Raw genomic sequence first — 19,649 nt, 5'->3', positions numbered from 1 at the left:
AATAAATGAACTAACCCCTCCTCTCACTGCTCCACCCATTAGGGTAGCATCTGAAGCAGGTATAGTATTTTGGGGATGAGCACCATTTTAACCAAGGCTACACGGCCCCTAAAATTCACCGGGAGATCCTTCCAGTGTGCGCACAGTCGGCGAACCACCTCCAACTTTTCTATGACATTTTTCCTGTACATCCATTCGTGATCAGCACTCAGTTATACCCCCAAATACTTAAGCTCTGTACGGGCCCATATTAACGGAAAGTCCGCTAGGGTGGTACTATTGCAGGGAGAAGTAACAGGCAGGGCTTCGGACTTCCCAAAATTCATACGCGACCCTGCAAAGTCACCAATCCTAAAAAGCTCCCGTAATGCTGAATTGCTGTAGGACCCAAAACAGATATTTCCACAATACTTTGTCAAATGCCTTTTCGGCATCAAGGCTAGCCATTATGGCGTCCCCTGACCTGTGCGCTCCTTCCCGTAATATAAACATAGTAACATACATAGTTACTATGTTTATATTACGGGAAGGAGCGCACAGGTCAGGGGACGCCATAATGGCTAGCCTTGATGCCGAAAATGTGACAGACCTTCAGGATATTGTCCGAAGCAAATCTGCTCGACACAAATTCCCCCAAACGCGCAGCCAGTACACTCGCCAGAATCTTAAGATCTTGATTTAGAAGGGAAATAGGCCTGTATGAGCCCACCAACTCTGGGTCCTTCCCCGGTTTCGGCAACACTGTAATAAAAACATGATTTAAAGTAGGGCCCATTGTCTGAGATGCTCAGATATCCTCGCACATACCTATAAATGGAGGTATACATAGATCCTGAACAATTTTATAGAACTCTGTCCCTAGCCCATCTGGACCCGGTGCCTTAACCAACTTCAAATGTTTAATCACCTCTTGCACCTCTTCGCCCAATAATGGCGCATTTAATTTGTTTACCTGATCCACAGTGAGGCTCGGGAGTCGCAGATGCTGAAGAAAGGCCTCACATAGTGTGCCCGAAAAGGAGCCCATGTCATATAAAGATGCATAGAAACGCGAAAACTCCCCTTGTATGTCTGAGTGTAGATGATTTTCCCCATGTTATTCTTCATCCTGGCAATGTAACTTTTGCCAGAGCGCAGCCGCACCAGGGATGCCAGCAGTTTCCCCGTCTTGTTACCCCACCTGTGCAATCTATACTTATAAAGCCTAATACTGTACATGGCACGAGCGTTCAGGAGGCTCTGTAGTTCCTTTCTACACTCCACATATGCACACCTATTCCGCTGCACTGGATGGGACATACACCTCTGTCGGGCATCGCTCAGACGACCCCCTGCTTCCACTATGTCGTGATCCCGCTTCTTACGCATCGATGCTGTATATGCATTGATTTTCCCTCTGATAACTGCTTTAGCTGCTTCCCAGTATATCCGCGGTCCAACATCCTCTACGCTGTTCTCGGCTAATCCAACCAAGCCTTTCTCAGGTAAACTTTAAACTCACTGCTTTGATAGAGAGCCGGATTCATGCGCCAATGTGCTGGACGAGCACAAGTGCCCCAGCCAAGGTCTATCCACGCCGGGGCATGATCCAATACGTCAGCCTCCCCTATAGCCGCCTGTTGCACAGTGCCCAACAGGGCGCCGGATATCAGCACATAATGCAAGCGAGCATGGACCTTGTGTGGGGGGATGTCTGGAAGGGGAAAGGGATGTGTAAAAGATAATGTTGCGCGGGGGGGTGTGAGGGGGGTACAATCTGGAAGAGAAAAGGGAGGAAGATTACTTGCCTTGTGTGTTTTGCATTTTTTGGGTTATGGGTGGGAATTGTCCTCCCTGGTGTGGTGGGAATTGGTGGGTGGGAACTGTCCGGTGGGAACTGACCTAGAACCCTATATCAATGTGAGCATAGGTTAAGTAAGGCTTCTGAAATCCATTCTTCTTGCCCAGTACATGCACATTTATCTCATACATATTTTTTGTGGCTGTCCTAAACACCAGACGGGTTGTGCATTTTGAGAAACCCTGAGGTGCATTTGTTGAAGGTACCTAGAGATTATCTGAAGGAATCTGTAATTGTTTTGCAGTCCGATGTGTATATTCCAGTTTACTGCTAACATATCTGTTTTAGCTAAGATGCAACAGAAAAGAGCTGATTGGGTCTACAAAACTGTAACTCAGCATTGAAGTTGAATTTAATCCACATGATGTGGCTTTCAGTAAGCATTCATAGGACTAGGTTTCGAGGGAATGAAATGGAGCATAGAGAAATATGAAAACAAATCAAAGTCTAGTTCAGAGTAGGCATATTTCAGCCTGATATTTTGGGGGTGGGGGGAGGCGGTTATCCATATTCACTGGGGAAATCTGTTACCGCAGATTTGGAAATAACTTGTATAAAAATGGATTTGGATTTTCAAAGAGCATCCAACTGACAAATTCCAAAGTAAATTTTTATACCCAATGTTGGATTTCTTCATAAAGTTTTGTCATACAGATTTGATAGACTTTGGAAATGTCTCAAAGTTTCTCAAGTTGTTCACACTTACTACTGGAATTCTTTACACATCCTCTGTCCTGTATTGAAGCATTAAGCTCAGACTTAAAAGAGCATGACATAGGATTATTATAACATATTGAATATGAAAATGTGATGCGACTGCCGTTACTGCTGAGTCTGGAGCAGCAGTGAAGACTGGGAAACAGGAAGGAAGGCAATTTCGTTTTAATGAGCATCTTTCCTAAAATCTGGGTTCCAGAGTCAGCTGTAGGCAAGTTGTAAACCTCAGAGACAAGTTCAGGCAAGAGCTGAACAGAGGACTCTGACTTATTTTATAAACCGAGTATGACTTCATCTTAAGTAAACATTCATGAAACAACATGGTTCCCATCCAGAAGATAAAAGTGCGATTCTGCATCTTTCCCTGTTTTCTCAGGACTTTCAAATTGTTTTTTTTTAAGTTGCTTGGAAGGTATGAGATGTGAATTTTTTTAGGGTCAATTTATCCCTACTTAGGAAGAAATAAATCACCCAAGGCAGCAGCAGTTTGCTCTTTATTAGATACCTTATCAAGTATTTGTATTATTAGCAGATCAGTGATATCTCACTGAGAGTACAGAACGTTGCTACACAAGAATTACCTCTATATCTGAGACTCCAAAGAATATACAAGCAATGAAGTGCTTTTATTTATTATTCTCCAAATATATGTATAAGAGATTCAAGACTAATTATGAGAAAGCAATTGGATTACCTGCCAATGCGGATACAATTGATTGGTTTCTCATGTGAGAGAGCAACACTGCTTGCACAAAGGTTCTGGCCTGAGACTGTCTCACTCCAAAGAAATTGGAAGTACACTCATTTTTTATATGCCCATTTAGGATACAGACAAAATGATAGTGACACACCTTATTGGATATAATATATTGTAGTCACCACCTTAGTGACCATATATGGTACCATTTACCGTACGTGCTTGGCTTTTTTTTAGCATTGCTTGGAATCTTCTTGTGAGACCACTCAGTTCTACATTTCTGACCATATCTTCTTGTGTGTAACTGACTGTGCCCTGTTGGTAAACCGCACCATCCTGTTTTTGAGGTTTTTGCACCCTAGCCCTTCCTTATTTTGCTGCATGGTGTGTCCCAACAGCTCAGGAGTCTTACTGGAACTTCAGAGTTCAGATTACAGTTAAAGGCCTGTAATCTTTTCTCATTTTTAGATCCTGAACCAAAGTCTCAGGCCTTGAACCAAAGCTCATAGCTGTAATAATAATAGACAGATAGAGTGATTAGGCCACATCTCCAGTTTGGCTTGCTCTTGGGGTTTTGCTATTGATGGAGAGAGAATTTGTTTGGAGTTAATAAGTGGGACTGAATCTGGTTCAGAACAGAAAGTTAAGAGCAGATAGACAGAGAGAGTTATGGAGTGTGAGAATAGCAAATAATGATGAGTAGATTCAAACCTCTAAATTCATAGGTTTCATAGATTAAAATGCTATAATGTAGGAAACAAGGAAATGCGGCACATGGAGGGGCAAGTTTATAAGTAGGTGCCTCCACCTATGTACCCCGAGAACTTATTCTATAACGGCGTGTGGATCAGTGGCATACCTATATTAGTTGCCACCTGGGGTGGGGCATATGCACCCCCCTCCCCTGGGGAGCATCCCCTCCATCAAGCAAGGGGGTGCACAGAGCAGGTGCACAGCTGTCGGCTCTGCCGGTCCCCTGCCCCCTCTGACATCAACTTCCTGTTCCAGGGCAGGGGACCGGAATAGCAGACAGTCACACGCGTGGTTTATAGAATATGCTTAGTTGATGATATCACAGCGCCTAAAAGTAGGCACATCCATTTACACCAACGAATATGTGGCGTAATTCCCCGCATGTACTTTTCTGCGCACTGGGCCATATTCTATAGCTATATGCATAAATTTGAAAACACCCATGAAATGCCCATTTCCCCACCCGTAGCCATGCCCCTTTTGAACTGCACGCATTAGAATTTAGGCGCAGTATGTTACTGAATACACTTAGTGAGTTGTACGTGTAAATTCTAATTATTGCCAATTAGTGCTCATTATTGCTTGTTAAGTGCTGTTATCAACGCTGATTAACTTGTAAAGCCAGTTAAGTTACGCACGTTATTATGGAATACGCTTAGATTTTGGCACGGAACACTAGTTTCGCTATATAGAATCCGGGGATAATGGTCAACAGTATGCTCCAAATTCATGCCATGTTCTAAGCCAAAGTGGAAAAAAGAACAGGTTTAGACTGCAACTTGCCACGAGACAGTTTTCCACTGAAGATTAAGATTTCTTCATTCTGCAGCCATTTCTGTTTCCAACAGGATACCACGACATCAGTGAGGGTGGGCCTGATGATGGAAGAAATGATCTTCAACCTTGCAGACACACATCTGTTCTTTAATGACCTGGAGGTATGTAGCTGCTTATTTTAGTTAATATTTTGCCACTTAATCATCCGCATCTGGTTTGAGAAACTTGAGGAGTTTTTTTGGCCCGGCAAACAACATTTGTTGCTGAATACAAGAAGTCATTACCGGTGAGCAGAGAAGGTTTATATGAAACATCCCATCCCCAGTAGATCTCGCCTAGTTCCCTGCTTTGGTAATGCCTTTTGCATGTAAAATATTACCTGTACTAGCTAGCAATTGCACTAACTAACCTAATAAAGACAACCATGGTGTCTTTCTTTCTAAATCTTACTTTAATTGAATTAGTAAGTTCAATTAGCTGGCATCCGCAGGGAATAAAAATGATGTCTAATGATCTGCAGGGTAAAGTTTTAGTTCATCATTTCCACTGAAAACTAGATACCTTCCTATAGCAATGAATTGTAATGGCTGACCGTAGCAATATGGTAACAAGCTAATGTTACAAACTACTTCAAGAACCTCTTTGTGACTTGTGAAGAGTATATAAGAATTTTAAATAAACAAACGAACAGCTAGAGTTAATGTGTATTTATGTATTTAGATTTATCTCATATCTAATGTGTGCTAATGCTATTAACCTGTCCCATTTTATTCAATGCATCTTAGGGTCCCTTTTTCAAAAATGCGGTAAATTCTGGGCTTAATGCATTTTAACATGGGACTTTCCCACCTGCAGGGGCGGACTGACAGGGATCTGAGCCCCTGGGCAATAAGAATCGTGTCCCCCCTCCCCAAGGTCCCACATCTGCCCCTCCATCCTCCTGGATCCAACATCTTTCTCTTCCTCTGCAGATCCAACATCTCTCCGGCTCATTCTTTGTCCCTCTTCCAGGTGCATCATCTCTGCCTCTCCCTCCCCCTGGGGGTCACCATCTCTGTCTCCTTCCCCACAACTGAGCCCAACATCTCTCCGTCCTTGCCTCCCTTCCCCAGGTACAACATCTCTCCCACCTTCCCTCCCTTCCCCAGGTCCAACATCTCTCCCACCTTCCCTCCCTTCCACAGATCCAACATCTCTCCCACCTTCCCTCCCTTCCCCAGGTCCAACATCTCTCCCACCTTCCCTCCCTTCCCCAGGTCCAACATCTCTCCCACCTTCCCTCCCTTCCACAGATCCAACATCTCTTCCTCCTTCCCTCCCTTGCACAGGTCCAACGTCTCTCCCTCCCTTCTCCAAGTCCAACATCTTCCCTCTCCCTCTTTCCACATTAAATTTCTTTTGCCATTTGAATACCCAGTCTTTCAGCTTCATAAAGTCTTCCTTCAACCCTAAGCAACACACAAGTGAACAGACTTGATTACAGGCTTATTGGCCTCATAACCAAGAATTCAAATTCAACCCCATCTCAGTCAGGATTCCAGGAAAGCATAGTCTAGTCATGCAAATTAAAAAAATAAAATAAAATAAAGACCAGTGGGAAGCAATTGTATTCATCTGCAGTATGTAGACAAGAGAAAACTAGGAGCCTGTGTCCATAACACCCATTTAAAAAAAAAAAAGAATTAAGGTGCAACCACCTCTGGAAAACAGCTGTAATTGTTTTAGTTAATTTTTAACTGATTATAAACTGTACTGATTATCATTTAATAGGAATGCAGTATAGAAAATGTTAGTAAAATAGAGGACATGTAACACAATAGATGACGTGAAGAAAAAAAACCCGTTTGGCCCATCCAATCTGCCTTTCTCTGTCCAAACTGCAAGGATATGTCCCAGCTATAGAAGCCTGGCCACTTGTAGGGTTCCACGTTGCCAAGAGATTAACCATCCGTGTGGCAATTTTCAAAATTTACATGAGGTTTACAGTCCTGTGGCACCCTGGGTTCATTACCGTTCATGGGCGGTAATACCCCCATGCAAGTGTATTAATCCTAACTGTAAACCACATAGGGCAGATTTCCAAATGCAATCGCCACACATTCCTTTCTTGCTCACCCTTGGCCTTGCCCCTATACAGTATGGCTGTGGTTCCCAAACCTGGTCCTGGAAGACCCCCCAGTCAGTCAGGTTTTCAGGATATTCACAATGAATCTTCATGAGACGGGGCATGCAAATCTCTCTTGTGAATATACATTGTGGATATCCTGAAAACCTGACTGGCTGGGGGGCCTCCAGGACCAGGTTTGGGAACCACTGCAGTATGGATAAATGTATTCACCCTTTTCATGCACTTACAAGCGCAGAAGGAATGCTGCTTTCAGCCTCCAAATGTACAGTACCTGGATATCTTCTTAATTAGTGAAATCTTTTGAAAATACTCTTCCGGAAGTCGAATTGAATACTTAGCAAATAAGTGGCAGGGATGAATTCAGACTTGGATCTCTTAAGTGCCTTGGGCCTCATATATTCACAGGATTTATGACTGACTTTGAGAGTTATTTCCGTAAACTGGCCTCTTTGAAAAGGCCGAGTACATAAGTTTTTACTCAAAATGGCACTAAACTTAAATTTAGGAGCATAAGAACTAGTAGCAATAGGACAGAGAAAAGAAGTTAGGTGCTTAGCACTGATTTTCACCAGTAGCCTCAGGAATCTAGGTAAACAAATGGCAGACCTAAAATTATCAGCACAGGGGTCTTTATTAAAATTTATTTATTTACTTTTATTAGGATTTATTTACCGCCTTTTTGAAGGAATTCACTCAAGGCGGTGTACAGTAAGAATAGATCATTCATGAGCAATAGGCAGTTATAGCAGTAAAATTATTCAACTAACAATACAAAGTATGGCATGGTAAACTATTTGCAATGTCAACACAATACATAATACAACATTATAAGACAGAACCAGCTAGTTTTGGGACATTCTGGGGGCGGAGTCAGCACTAGGATTAAACCGGATATTTAGTACTGCATAAAACATCTTTGACTTATCCAGTTAACTGCTGAACATTGCACTTAATCGGATAAGTTTTATCCAGCCACCTAAACCTAGATATTCAATTCTGGTGTCCAAACATGGCCTGGTATTGAATATTCAGGGATATGCCGCCAGCAGCCAAACAAAATGATGAATATTTACCCCCAAACTTTTAGGGCCCTGTTTACAAAGGCACGCTAACGTTTTTAGTGCACGCTAACCATGTAGACGCCCATAGGAATATTATGGGCGTCTACATGGTTAGTGCATGCTAATTTTTACCGTGCGCTAAAAACGCTAGCACGCCTTTGTAAACAGGGCCCTTAAGGTCTTAAATTGAGATGAATTTTCAGCTGAGTTGCGCTCTTAAGTTTAGTTGAAAATAGGACATAAATTTAAGAACTCAGCATTTTCTGCATGTCGGGCCCTTTATTTTCAGCCCTGATTTGTAACTGTTTATGTACAGCTGACGCTGGATTCCGTTAAGACAGACGTTCTGGTTAGTTTCATGTCTGGGCTGGGAAAACAGTAGTGGCTAAAGCAGCTCCAAGGATGATTCTGGATGTTTCTTAAAAACAACTTTAACATTTTATTCCAACAAGCCAGTACAGTCAGACTTCTGAAAGGCCCTGGGATGTTACGCAAAGATATTGGTGTTAGACCAGTCGAAGTTCTTGCAATCAGTTGGGTTTCTGGGGCTCGGTGTATGTTCGAAGGAAGCAAGGAGACTAGGATGTGAAAACTAATGGTGTACGTGATCTGCTAAATGAATAGAACAGCGCCATCAAGTGGTGTCGCATCATCCTGCGCACGGCATGCAAGAACTTCCTACTTGAGCAGAGATCCTTCTATAAGCCCAGGTGGGGTTGGCCATGCAGACATTTACGAAAGCCAAGTACATGAGTTTGCAGAGTGGGGAAACGATATAGACAAGTGCGTGGGCGAGTATTGTTCAGCCTTAGGGAAATTAGTTTTCCAGAACTGAAGGAAGTCTGGGCTAATAAAGACACTCAGAACCACAGCACATTTGTATGATGTGTTATGATTGATGACAGAAAAAGACAAATGTATTCTTTTTCTGCTATAAGCAGTGCAAAATTTACCACTGTGTGGTGATTCTAGAATGTATTTTTCCGTTAAAGGACTAATCTTATTATGGAGTTCACACACTTTTCCATATGCGAATACTGGCAAATTTTCAAAATGGCAGTATGCGCCTCCTTTTGTTTTAGAAATCCCTTCGGGGAATTGATGCATTTCCATCTACACTCGTTCCTATTCCATGCATAAAGCACTGCTTCATATGCCGAAAGTTTTAAAAATTGTCCTCTGTGGAGGCATGTCTTTAACTGGACACCTCCCAAGACCATGTGGTAGATGCCTATGTTATAACGTAGCCTGGGTGCTAAGATTTCAGTCTAGAATAGAGGCGTAACCCAGGGTCGGCATGCCTAACATTTAACATAAGAACATAAGAGTAGCCATACTGGGTCAGACCGGTGGTCCGTCTAACCCAATATCCTGCTTCCAATAGTGGCCAATCCAGGTCACAAGTACCTGGCAGAAACCCAAAGAGTAGCAACATTCCATGCTACCAATCCTGGGGCAAGCAGTGGCTTCCCCCCCATGTCTGTCTCAATAGCAGACTACGAATGTTTCCTCCAGGAACTCGTCCAAATCTTTTTTTAAACCCAGATATGCTAACTGCTGTTACCACATCCTCTGGCAACAAGCTCCAGAGCTTTTAACTATTCTTTAAGTGAAAAAGTATTTCCTCTTATTTGTTTTAAAAATATTTCCATGTAATTTTATTGCGTGTCACTTGGTCTTTGTACTTTTTGAAAGAGTGAAAAATCAATTCACTTTTACCCGTTCTACATCACTCAGGATTTTATAGACCTCAATCATGACCCCCCTCTTCCAAGCTCAAGAGCCCTAACCTCAGAAGAAGTCCATCCCTGTAACATTTTGGTCGCTCTTCTTTGAACCTTTTCTAATTTCGCTGACAGAGTGACCAGAATTGAATGCAATACTCAAGCTGAGGTCGCACCGTGGAGCAATACAGAGGCATTTAGGGGCTTGCATGTATACTACAGAGCTGACATAAATGCAAGCACCTGAATGCAGCAGAGAAATGCATTAATTTGAAAGTATTCTATGTAAGTTGAGGGGTATTTTCAGAATAGTGATTAGGCACCGCTGTTAACACTGATCTGGGTCTGTGCGCACTGCTCGTAAGTGTTAGTATTCTAAACATTTATGTGTGTAGACTGCATGTAAATGTGGGACCTGACTGTCCTATATTTGCCCAGTTAGGTATGCGGGTATCTGCCTAATTTCTTAGTCTGTTGAAGACCAGATATGTGATATCGGTTCCCAGACACGGCCCCAAATTGAATATCCAGGTCTAATTCATCTCTCGACTGTCAGCGGCTTTAAAACCGCCGACTACCATAGGCTGAACGTCACCAGAATACTTTTAAAAATACAAAAAAGTACATGTATTGTTTCACTCCCTACCTTAACCCCGCTCCCCAGAACGCCCTCTACTTAAGGCAGGAAAGAGTACACACACTGAAACACTTGTTTCTTTACCTGTATAAATAGTAGGCAGTTTTCAAATAGTCCATTTCCATGGCTTAAAAAAACACTGCTTTATCAGGAGAAATGGCTTTGAAAATGACCTTCTAACTATGAAGAAAAGGGTGTCCAAAAGTGTTACTAACTCTGCAGCTCTGACTCAGGGTTGTAGGAAAATGGAAAATATAGGCAAATATCCAGTCTGCCCATCCATGCCATCTACTTCCTTAGAGGTCCTATGTACTTCTCTCAAGCTTTCTTGAATTCAGATACAGTTTCATCTCCACTACTTCCACTGAGAGGCTGTTGCACGAATTCACCACATTTTCCGTGAAGAATTATTTCCTCTAGTTGCGTCTGAGTCTGTCCCCTTTCACCTTCATTCTATACCTTCTCATTCCAGAGCTTCCTTTCATTTATTTTGCATTTAGTCCGCATATTTATTTATTTTATTTATTACATTCTCAATGCGGCTTACATAGTAACAATAAGAAGAAATACAAGTCGTAAGAAGAATATACATTTGTAGTAACATAATATAATGGATAAGTAAATTTAACATAGGAGGAATGAGGTGTAGAAGGAAATGGCGTTATGAGGTGAGCGTAGGAAGATGGAGAAGAATAGATGGAGAGGAAAAGATTAGGGGTAGCAATAAGGATAATGGGAAACAAGGTCAATGTAATAATCGTTGGTAAGGATCATGTGGGCATGCTTTAGTTAGTTGAATCGTTAGGGTAGGCTTCCTTAAATAGATGGGTCTTCAATGCTTTTCTGAAGGGCAAAAGGCCGTTGATTGTTCGGATTGGTCTTGGTAGAGTGTTCCAAAGCTGGCTACCCAGAAAGGAAAAATTGGTTGCATAGAAGGATTTGTAATTAATACCTTTGCAGTTGGGGAGGTATGTCTCTATCATATCTCCCGTCTTTTTTTCCTGACGAATACAAATTGAGTTCTTTAAGTCTGTCCCCCTACACTTTATGACGAAGACCACTGACCACTTCAGTAGCCGCCCTCTTGACTAACTCCATCTTGTTTATACCTTTTTGGAAAGTGCCATCTCCAGAATGTTATCTTATAGATTACAGTGATATAAGGGAACAAGTGTCCACTTCTGATAATAACTCTTAGTATAAATAAAGGAGACAGGTTATAAATGTAAGGCCAATAATGAGGGAGACGTTTCTCTAGGCGGAAAAAGCCTCAAGAAGCACCTTGTCCACTTTCTAGGCAGAAGAAGGGCTAGGGCTTCTTCATCATTGGCAAAAAAAACCCTCCTAATATCAGTCGCTAGTCTTTTAGATGTAATAATCACAAACGGGGAACATTATCCTCAGTTCCTTTCAGTAAACTTTCAAAAAGTACTTAGTTTGAGGAGCGGGTCTTCCTTCAGTGTTCCTCCGTATGTCAGACCATGGTCAACGGTGGCCTCCGTTTCGCCACTGCTGCTTCAGAACCACTGGTCACTTTATTCCGTTCAGTATGTTGACGGATCATGAAAGACTATACCACATCTTATAAACTATACCACAGCTTGTTTTTATCACATTACTAAGTAGTGTGGAGTGACGTATTTAACTCTGTATTAATGCACTGCACTCAGCGTTAGAGCCCTATAACATATGTTAAGGGGAAAATAACACAAGTTTAATGTCCTAACACAGCTTGATAACTACCACCATTTACCACCACAAGTGTAACAGGTAGAGGGGGATGGGCCTGGATCCACCTGCCTGAAGTGCACTGCAGTACCCACTAAAAACTGCTCCAGGGACCTGCATACTGCTGTCGTGGAGCTGGGTATGACATTTGAGGCTGGCATAGAGGCTGGCAAAAAAATGTTTTTGGTTGGGGGGGAGTAAGGGGAAGTGATCCCCGATTCCCTCCGGTGGTCATCTGGTCAGTTCGGGCAGCATTTCAAGGCTTGGTCGTGAACAAAAAGGGACCAAGTAAAGTCGGCCAAATGCTCGTCAGGGCCGGCCTTCTTTTTTCCATTATCGGCCGAGGCCGGCCATCTCTTAACCACGCCCCCGCCCTGCCTTCGGTACACTTCCGACACGCCCCCTTGAACTTTGGCCAGCCCTGCGACGGAAAGCATTTGAAGCCGGCCAAAATCGGCTTTCGATTATACCGATTTGGCCAGCTTTAGGAGAAGGCCGGCCATCTCCCGATTTGTGGCGGAAGATGGCCGGCCTTCTCCTTCGAAAATAAGCAGGTTAGTGGTTAGCACGCACTAAAAACACTAAATTCCTTACAGTCTCTCCACTAACATAGAAGCATAGTAAATGATGGCAGATAAAATCTAGCATGGCCTGTCTACCTACCTTTTCATCCTCTGCTAGAAGGGAATGGTCTAATATTCTGCATTGTTTAGCTTCTTGCCTAACCCCTCCCCCCCAAATGCCAGGTTATAAAGCTATCAAAGAAAATGCCATTTTGGTTCTTGGAAGGGTGGAGACTCAATTATTACCATTCGTAAACTGCTAACATATCAGTCAGTTATTCTTGGCTATATCAAGTTATCTGTCTTGTTAGCATTTGCTATTGAGCTTCACTTGATATTAACTGCAATAAAGGAAAAAAAGAAACCATGAAAACCCCTAAGAGTTATCACGGAAGCTTTGCACCTAATGCACCGTTCTATTTCCAGTTAACAGGTATTAGGGACAAAAGCTTGGTGCATTTTAATAAGCAGGCCTCTAAGTATATAAATGAGCTGATAAAATACAAAATTATGCAAAGCAGCATATTTTAAAATAGCGTGGCTTACGTTAACATGCGCATTTGCATTACTGCTAAACTGTATATTAAAATGTTGATCATTACTGGATTCTAATATGCACTTTATTTTTTGTTTTGTTTGGGCTTGATTTTTTTTTTTTGGGGGGGGGGGTTGTTTTTTGTTTTTGATGAGTTCACACACAAAAAAACTTTTTTGCACAAGTTTTATTGTATAGACTCTGAAATTCCTGCAGCTCAAATGTGAATTTCACATAGAATGAGCTGTAAAAGGCTGCGGATGAACTTTAGTTAGTAGAAAGATGAATGGTTCCATACTTTAAAGGGAAAAGATAAATCTTTTGGATGTTACATTCAGGTTAACAGATGTTCCTTCCATGCCGTGCCTTGTTCACTCTTTTCTCCATGTTTCTGCTCAGATCAAGTAACTTGAAGTATCTCTATCTGCTTTTGGCGAACAGCCAACCACGGGGTCTGAGCTACAAGCTGAGACTAGTCCCTTCACTTTTCAGCTAAGAGTGTATGATCGGGGGGGGGGGGGGCAGATTTAATGCCCTGAGCACCTGACCCCACTGGGACACAATGATGTAACCACCATTGCTCAAGTAGAAGGATTAGGGCCCCTGCAAGAAAAAAAAAAAAATATATATATATATATACACACACACACACACACACATACACAGACACACCAGCACTATACGCAAGTGAAAAATTAATCTGTTAACCAAACATTAAAATAGGGTCTAAATTCTTGGTTGGTTCAGCTTTGTGTTTTGCTTGGTAATGTGAGAGGTTGGTCAGTGGGCTATGAGGTAGTGTCTCACTAAGTGCCGTGGTATTTCATTAGGTCAGAAATGTGATAGGTCCTGTTGTCACACTTTAGTGTATAGAACAATTCATTGGGAAATGAGAAAAGCAGATCCCCTCACACATGCCTTTCTCCTCACATCACACCAAATACAATGCTGCTAAAAATACGGTTCGACCATGCCTGATACAGCCATGCCTTTATTGCTAAGCATGGACTTCTATTAAGAAGGGCAAATATTTCCTCAGTTATTACTTTAAAAGGAGTGAAGCCTGTGAAAACTGGGCTTACTTTAATCAGTGGGGGATTTGAATTAGAGACTTAAGTATATGTATTGTTAAATAACTTCTGGTTTTTAAAAGAGAGAGAATGTAATCAGATGTATTATTTCTAACTAAAATTGGACAATAAATATGTTTTCAGTGAAATGATTTGACTTTACACCGTATTGGCCTTGAAGAAGCCAACCAGACGATCAATGTGGAATAATGAATTAGACGAGTAATATCTGGGGATAATCAGGTTAATACCATGGGGGTTTTTTTCTGTTTGCTGTTTAATTGATCTCCTTGCCTTGTTTCACTTTCCCTATTTAGTGGTCTAAGGAAGAGAATAGAATTACCTGAATGAAATAATTCCTATATATTATTACATAAGTACATAAGTAGTGCCATACTGGGAAAGACCAAGGTCCATCTAGCCCAGCATCCTGTCACCGACAGTGGCCAATCCAGGTCAAGGGCACCTGGCACGCTCCCCAAACGTAAAAACATTCCAGACAAGTTATACCTAAAAATGCGGAATTTTTCCAAGTCCATTTAATAGCGGTCTATGGACTTGTCCTTTAGGAATCTATCTAACCCCTTTTTAAACTCCGTCAAGCTAACCGCCCGTACCACGTTCTCCGGCAACGAATTCCAGAGTCTAATTACACGTTGGGTGAAGAAAAATTTTCTCCGATTCGTTTTAAATTTACCACACTGTAGCTTCAACTCATGCCCTCTAGTCCTAGTATTTTTGGATAGCGGTGAACAGTCGCTTCACATCCACTCCGATCCATTCCACTCATTATTTTTATACACTTCTATCATATCTCCCCTCAGCCATCTCTTCTCCAAGCTGAAAAGCCCTAGCCTTCTCAGCCTCTCTTCATAGGAAAGTCGTCCCATCCCCACTATCATTTTCGTCGCCCTTCGCTGTACCTTTTCCAATTCTACTATATCTTTTTTGAGATACAGAGACCAGTACTGAACACAATACTCCAGGTGCGGTCGCACCATGGAGCGATACAACGGCATTATAACATCCGCACACCTGGACTCCATACCCTTTCCTAATAACACCCAACATTCTATTCGCTTTCCTAGCCGCAGCAGCACACTGAGCAGAAGGTTTCAGCGTATCATCGACGACGACACCCAGATCCCTTTCTTGATCCGTAACTCCTAACGCGGAACCTTGCAAGACGTAGCTATAATTCGGGTTCCTCTTACCCACATGCATCACTTTGCACTTGTCAACATTGAACTTCATCTGCCACTTGCACGCCCATTCTCCCAGTCTCGCAAGGTCCTCCTGTAATCGTTCACATTCCTCCTGCGACTTGACGACCCTGAATAATTTTGTGTCATCGGCGAAAATTTTCTGTATTTCTGGCAAGTTTTATCGCTTGTAAAATTTAAATGGTTATAAATAAAAAATTATAAAAAATAAAAAAAAGAAGGGTATGGAAGGGAGAAACCTGGTGTTAATTTTATATTCCGTGGTTGGTTCTCATTTAAAAGACCGCTCTTAATGATACAGTAAAGGAAGGAACTGCAGATAAGAGACTGAATTTTAATTTAGAACTTTCAAAGCTTTTGAGAGAACATCTTTTAGAAATTCCAGTTAAAAGGCATAGCTTACCCTGAAAGCAAATGATAACATTTCAAGTTCTCCATACCGCTTTTCTTCCTGAGACATATTTGATAGATTTTTCAACAAGATTGTGTCATTCAACATTTTAAAGATTTTCTTCAAGGTTAAAGCAGACTTGAAGCAAAAAGGGCCTAGTTCCTTCCCTAAAGTTTTGTTTGTGGCTTGGATGCTTTCCTCGGGATCTTGGCCTAATATGAACCTGACCTGGCCTCAGACACCACAATATAGACAAAGAAGGGGAGCCAAGACTGAGGTGTCACAAGCCTTAACTTTTGATTTGTCCAGGTTTGGAACAATAAGGGCACCTTTTTAAGATGGCCACAAGGTTCCTGGAAACATCTCTCTCTTCAAGTTATCAAGTGATACTTCCAAAGTACAATGTACTAAGTTCTTGTTTTATTTTATAACATTGAATTATTCTTATTTTGGTTACTTTTATCCCATTGTCATTATCGAACGCTTTTCACTACCCTTGATTTCAGCACCTGAAATGTATTGATTACCGATTTTATTTTCTAATTTACTGTGTACTCTATATACTCTGATTGGAACATTCTTCTGTATTTCTTATTCCGGAAATGGCGATCGCCACTACGGTATTTGTAAGCCACATTGAGCCTGCCAAGAGGTGGGAAAATGTGGGATATAAATGCAGAAAATAAAATAAATAAATAACAAAATGCATTTGTATCTCCAAGGTAGAGAAGAGAAACCCAACCATTGACCCACCTAGTGGCTAGAATTAGGGTGGATTCATACCAAGCGCTGCAGGAGATCTTGGTCTGTGGTTCCCAGCTGCAGACCATCACTACAATGGGTGGGGTAGGGAAAATGATTTAAAATGAAAGATGAAAATATCCAGTCCTTTTTTTCCTAGCAAAAAATGCCGGTACTCAAATGCTAGGCCACCCTTCAGGGGTGGGGTGATCACTGAGGGACCCACCCCATAACAGCCAGGCCCCCTGCAACCAGTCACAGAATCTATGACAAGGCAGAATTGGTGTGTAGAGCCTGAGCTTTTTCATTAAAACTTGGGGACCATGGGTCAATTTTAGCAGACAATGGAAAACGTTCCGGTACTAAGTACCCCCTCAAAAAAAAGCGCTGAAAATATCCCAGGTAGAGGATCCAAGATGGCATCTGAGAGGGTCGCATGAACGCCAGCTCCTGAGCCACCATCGAAAATCGCGAGTGAGAATCTTCCTTGTTTAATAATGGGAAAGAGGAAGGGTAAGCCTGGCGTACCTTGCTCCACGGGTCAGGCGACTCCCTTTGCCGCTCGATAGATGACGCTGGAGGAATCAGGTCTGACTGTTCAGAGGACTCAAGCCGGCGCTTCGAGGGGCCTGACGGAGATCTCAGACCCCAGTGTAGAGGGAGTGACTTTAAGTCCCCCTCAGAGGATTACACCCCGAGACCCGGAGGAATTTCTTGGGCTACGGAGAGAGACAGCCAACAGTGGCATCCGGAAGTGTGGCCCCTGCGGTTGATGGTGGAGACCCCGTGGCTACCTCGTCACCGATTGAAACAGCTTCACAAGCGGATTTGATGCCGGGTGCCTCTCAGCCTGCACGAAATCGGGACGAGACCTCCGGAGAAACTCGGGAGATTGTGAGACCAGCGGTGATTACAATGGACTCCATTTGGGAGGCAATTGAAGGTTTAAACGGCACGTTGCTTTAGGTAGCAGAATCTTTACGAGGAGAAATAGGGAAGTTGTCACAGGCCCACTCAGAGCTTTCTGGTAAGGTGACTGAGCAGACAACTAGGATGGACTCCATTGAATCTGAGGTAAACTCCAATAAAAACTCTATGAGGCAGATGCACTAAAGCTAAATGAGCCTTTAATGACCCTCCAACGAGGAAAATTTGATCCGTTGCATGCATCAAAGGGCTTTACCGAGGAAGCCAGCAGCTAACGAAAACGGAATGGAGATGAGCAATTAGTGTGAAAACCCCATTGAAACGACATGCACTAACCTTTTCCGATTGCCTTTACGCAGGAAAAAGGCAGGAAATCTAACGAGAGGTCCAGACCTCTCGTTAGGACAGCTCTGTGCCAGGAAAATCATTAAGTGAAAAAATAAACAAACTTTGAGCCAATCCCAGCGCATTAGCAGAGCTAAAAGCGCTGTGATTGGTCCAAAGGACGTCAGAAAACACATCAAATAAAAAAAGGATCGGGAGGGGCAAGGGCGCTCATCAGGAGCGTCCTGTATGGACGGCCTTGCCCCCCCCCCCCCCCCCCGCTGCTCCCCACTTTCCGCCGCTCCCCCCCCCCCCCCCCCGTCAGACAGGGGCGGGCCCAGGAGGAGAGAGACGCGCGACAGAAGCTGGGCGAAGGCAGGCATCAGCTTTCTTCTTGCCCGTGCAGCGCCTTCAGACAGAGGAGAGAGGTGCTGCACGGGCCCGGTAAGAGGGAGAGGGGCCCGATGGAGGAGGGGAATGGCGGTGACGACCCCAAGAGGGGACGGGGCACAGGGCGGAGGATGTCGGGAGGCGGAGCTGAGGGGAGACAGAGTAGTGAGGAAGGGAGGGGGGCCGGGGCTGCTAAAGGTACGTTTGCTTTTCTTCTTGCTTAATTTAGAATGCAGGAGGAAGTGGGGCGGGGGGAACGGTGACCACGGGTGGGGGGTGGCAAGGACGGCCATACAGGACGCTCCTGACCAGCGCCTTTGCCCTCGACCCTTTTTTTTTATTTTTGTTTGATTTGGGAGCCATGTGCTTGTGATTTGACTGTGTTTTGACTGTTTGTGGCATGCGCAGAGCAGCTAACATAACGCTTGGCTGCTCTGCGCATGATTTGGGGGCCGATTAACGATGTGTATTGTGATTCTTTGATACATTGTACGTTTCAATACCGATCTCAGCATGTGTGACTTTTTTTTTTTTGGTGCATTTTTCGTTATTTTAAAATCGTTAGGGACTTTAACGATTTAGATTTTTTTACGTTTGGTTGCTGCATCTGCCTCTATGTTAGCTATTATGAATGAAAATAATGCCCAAAGGAAGAAAATTGAATACATGGAAAATCAGCAGAGGAGAAATAACCTTCGGGTTTTGAATTTTCCTAAGTCTCCTTTAATCCCAGCCAAAGAGATATTAAAAAAATATTTTATTGAAGTTCGGGTATTCCCCCAGAAGCTTTTCCCCCATTGACTCGAGTCCTTTTATCTCTGGGGCCGGAGTTGGTAATGAATCTCCTCAATTAAACTTGACACAGTTTTTGGAAAATTCATTGGAAGTTATCACAGAGAGGACGACATTACTAGTATCGTTTGCTCTAGAACTGGACCGTAATAATATATTTAGGTTATTTTTTCGCCATATCTCCTCTCCTTTTCTGGGTTCAAAAATTCAGGTTTTTTCCTGATCTCTCTCTCGAGACACAAAGAAGAAGAAAAAAATTCCTATTATTAAAAGCGAGGGTCCTACAATTAGGTGGGACCTTTACTCTTACGTTCCCATGTAACTGTCATATTTCTCTAGATTCCACTAATTATATTTTCTTTGAACCCGGAAAGCTCACAGCATTTATTGTTAGTAAGGAGTAATGTGTTGTTAACTTGGATTGAACACTAAATCGGCTGCCCGTCCTGACTCCTTGCCCCTCTCTGTTTATTAAGATTTATTGTATTTTGTAGGTTGAAGTAGGTTTCTCTTCAACCTCTTTGTTCCTTTTTATTTAAGTACCTGTTTCTTGGATCAATCAATGTGGACTAATATAATTCACCGTTTCCTGAGTTATTTTTTCATGATTATTATGATTTGTGTAATGCCA

General features: G+C 42.7%; 1 protein-coding gene across 2 annotated transcripts in view; it reads left to right on the top strand.

Moving 5' to 3' along the window:
- The window catches only part of EYA2 (EYA transcriptional coactivator and phosphatase 2), a 298,678-nt gene that overhangs the window by 245,621 nt on the left and 33,408 nt on the right, over positions 1–19,649 (top strand). For both annotated transcript variants that reach the window (XM_030212906.1, XM_030212905.1), the window contains one exon: positions 4,856–4,945. In XM_030212906.1, coding sequence (XP_030068766.1) covers positions 4,856–4,945 — 90 coding nt within the window. The remainder of the gene's footprint in view (positions 1–4,855; positions 4,946–19,649) is intronic.

The sequence above is a fragment of the Microcaecilia unicolor genome, chromosome 8 (assembly GCF_901765095.1).
Source record: "Microcaecilia unicolor chromosome 8, aMicUni1.1, whole genome shotgun sequence".
Lineage (NCBI taxonomy): Eukaryota > Metazoa > Chordata > Amphibia > Gymnophiona > Siphonopidae > Microcaecilia > Microcaecilia unicolor.
This window is presented reverse-complemented; position numbering and strand designations above follow the sequence as displayed.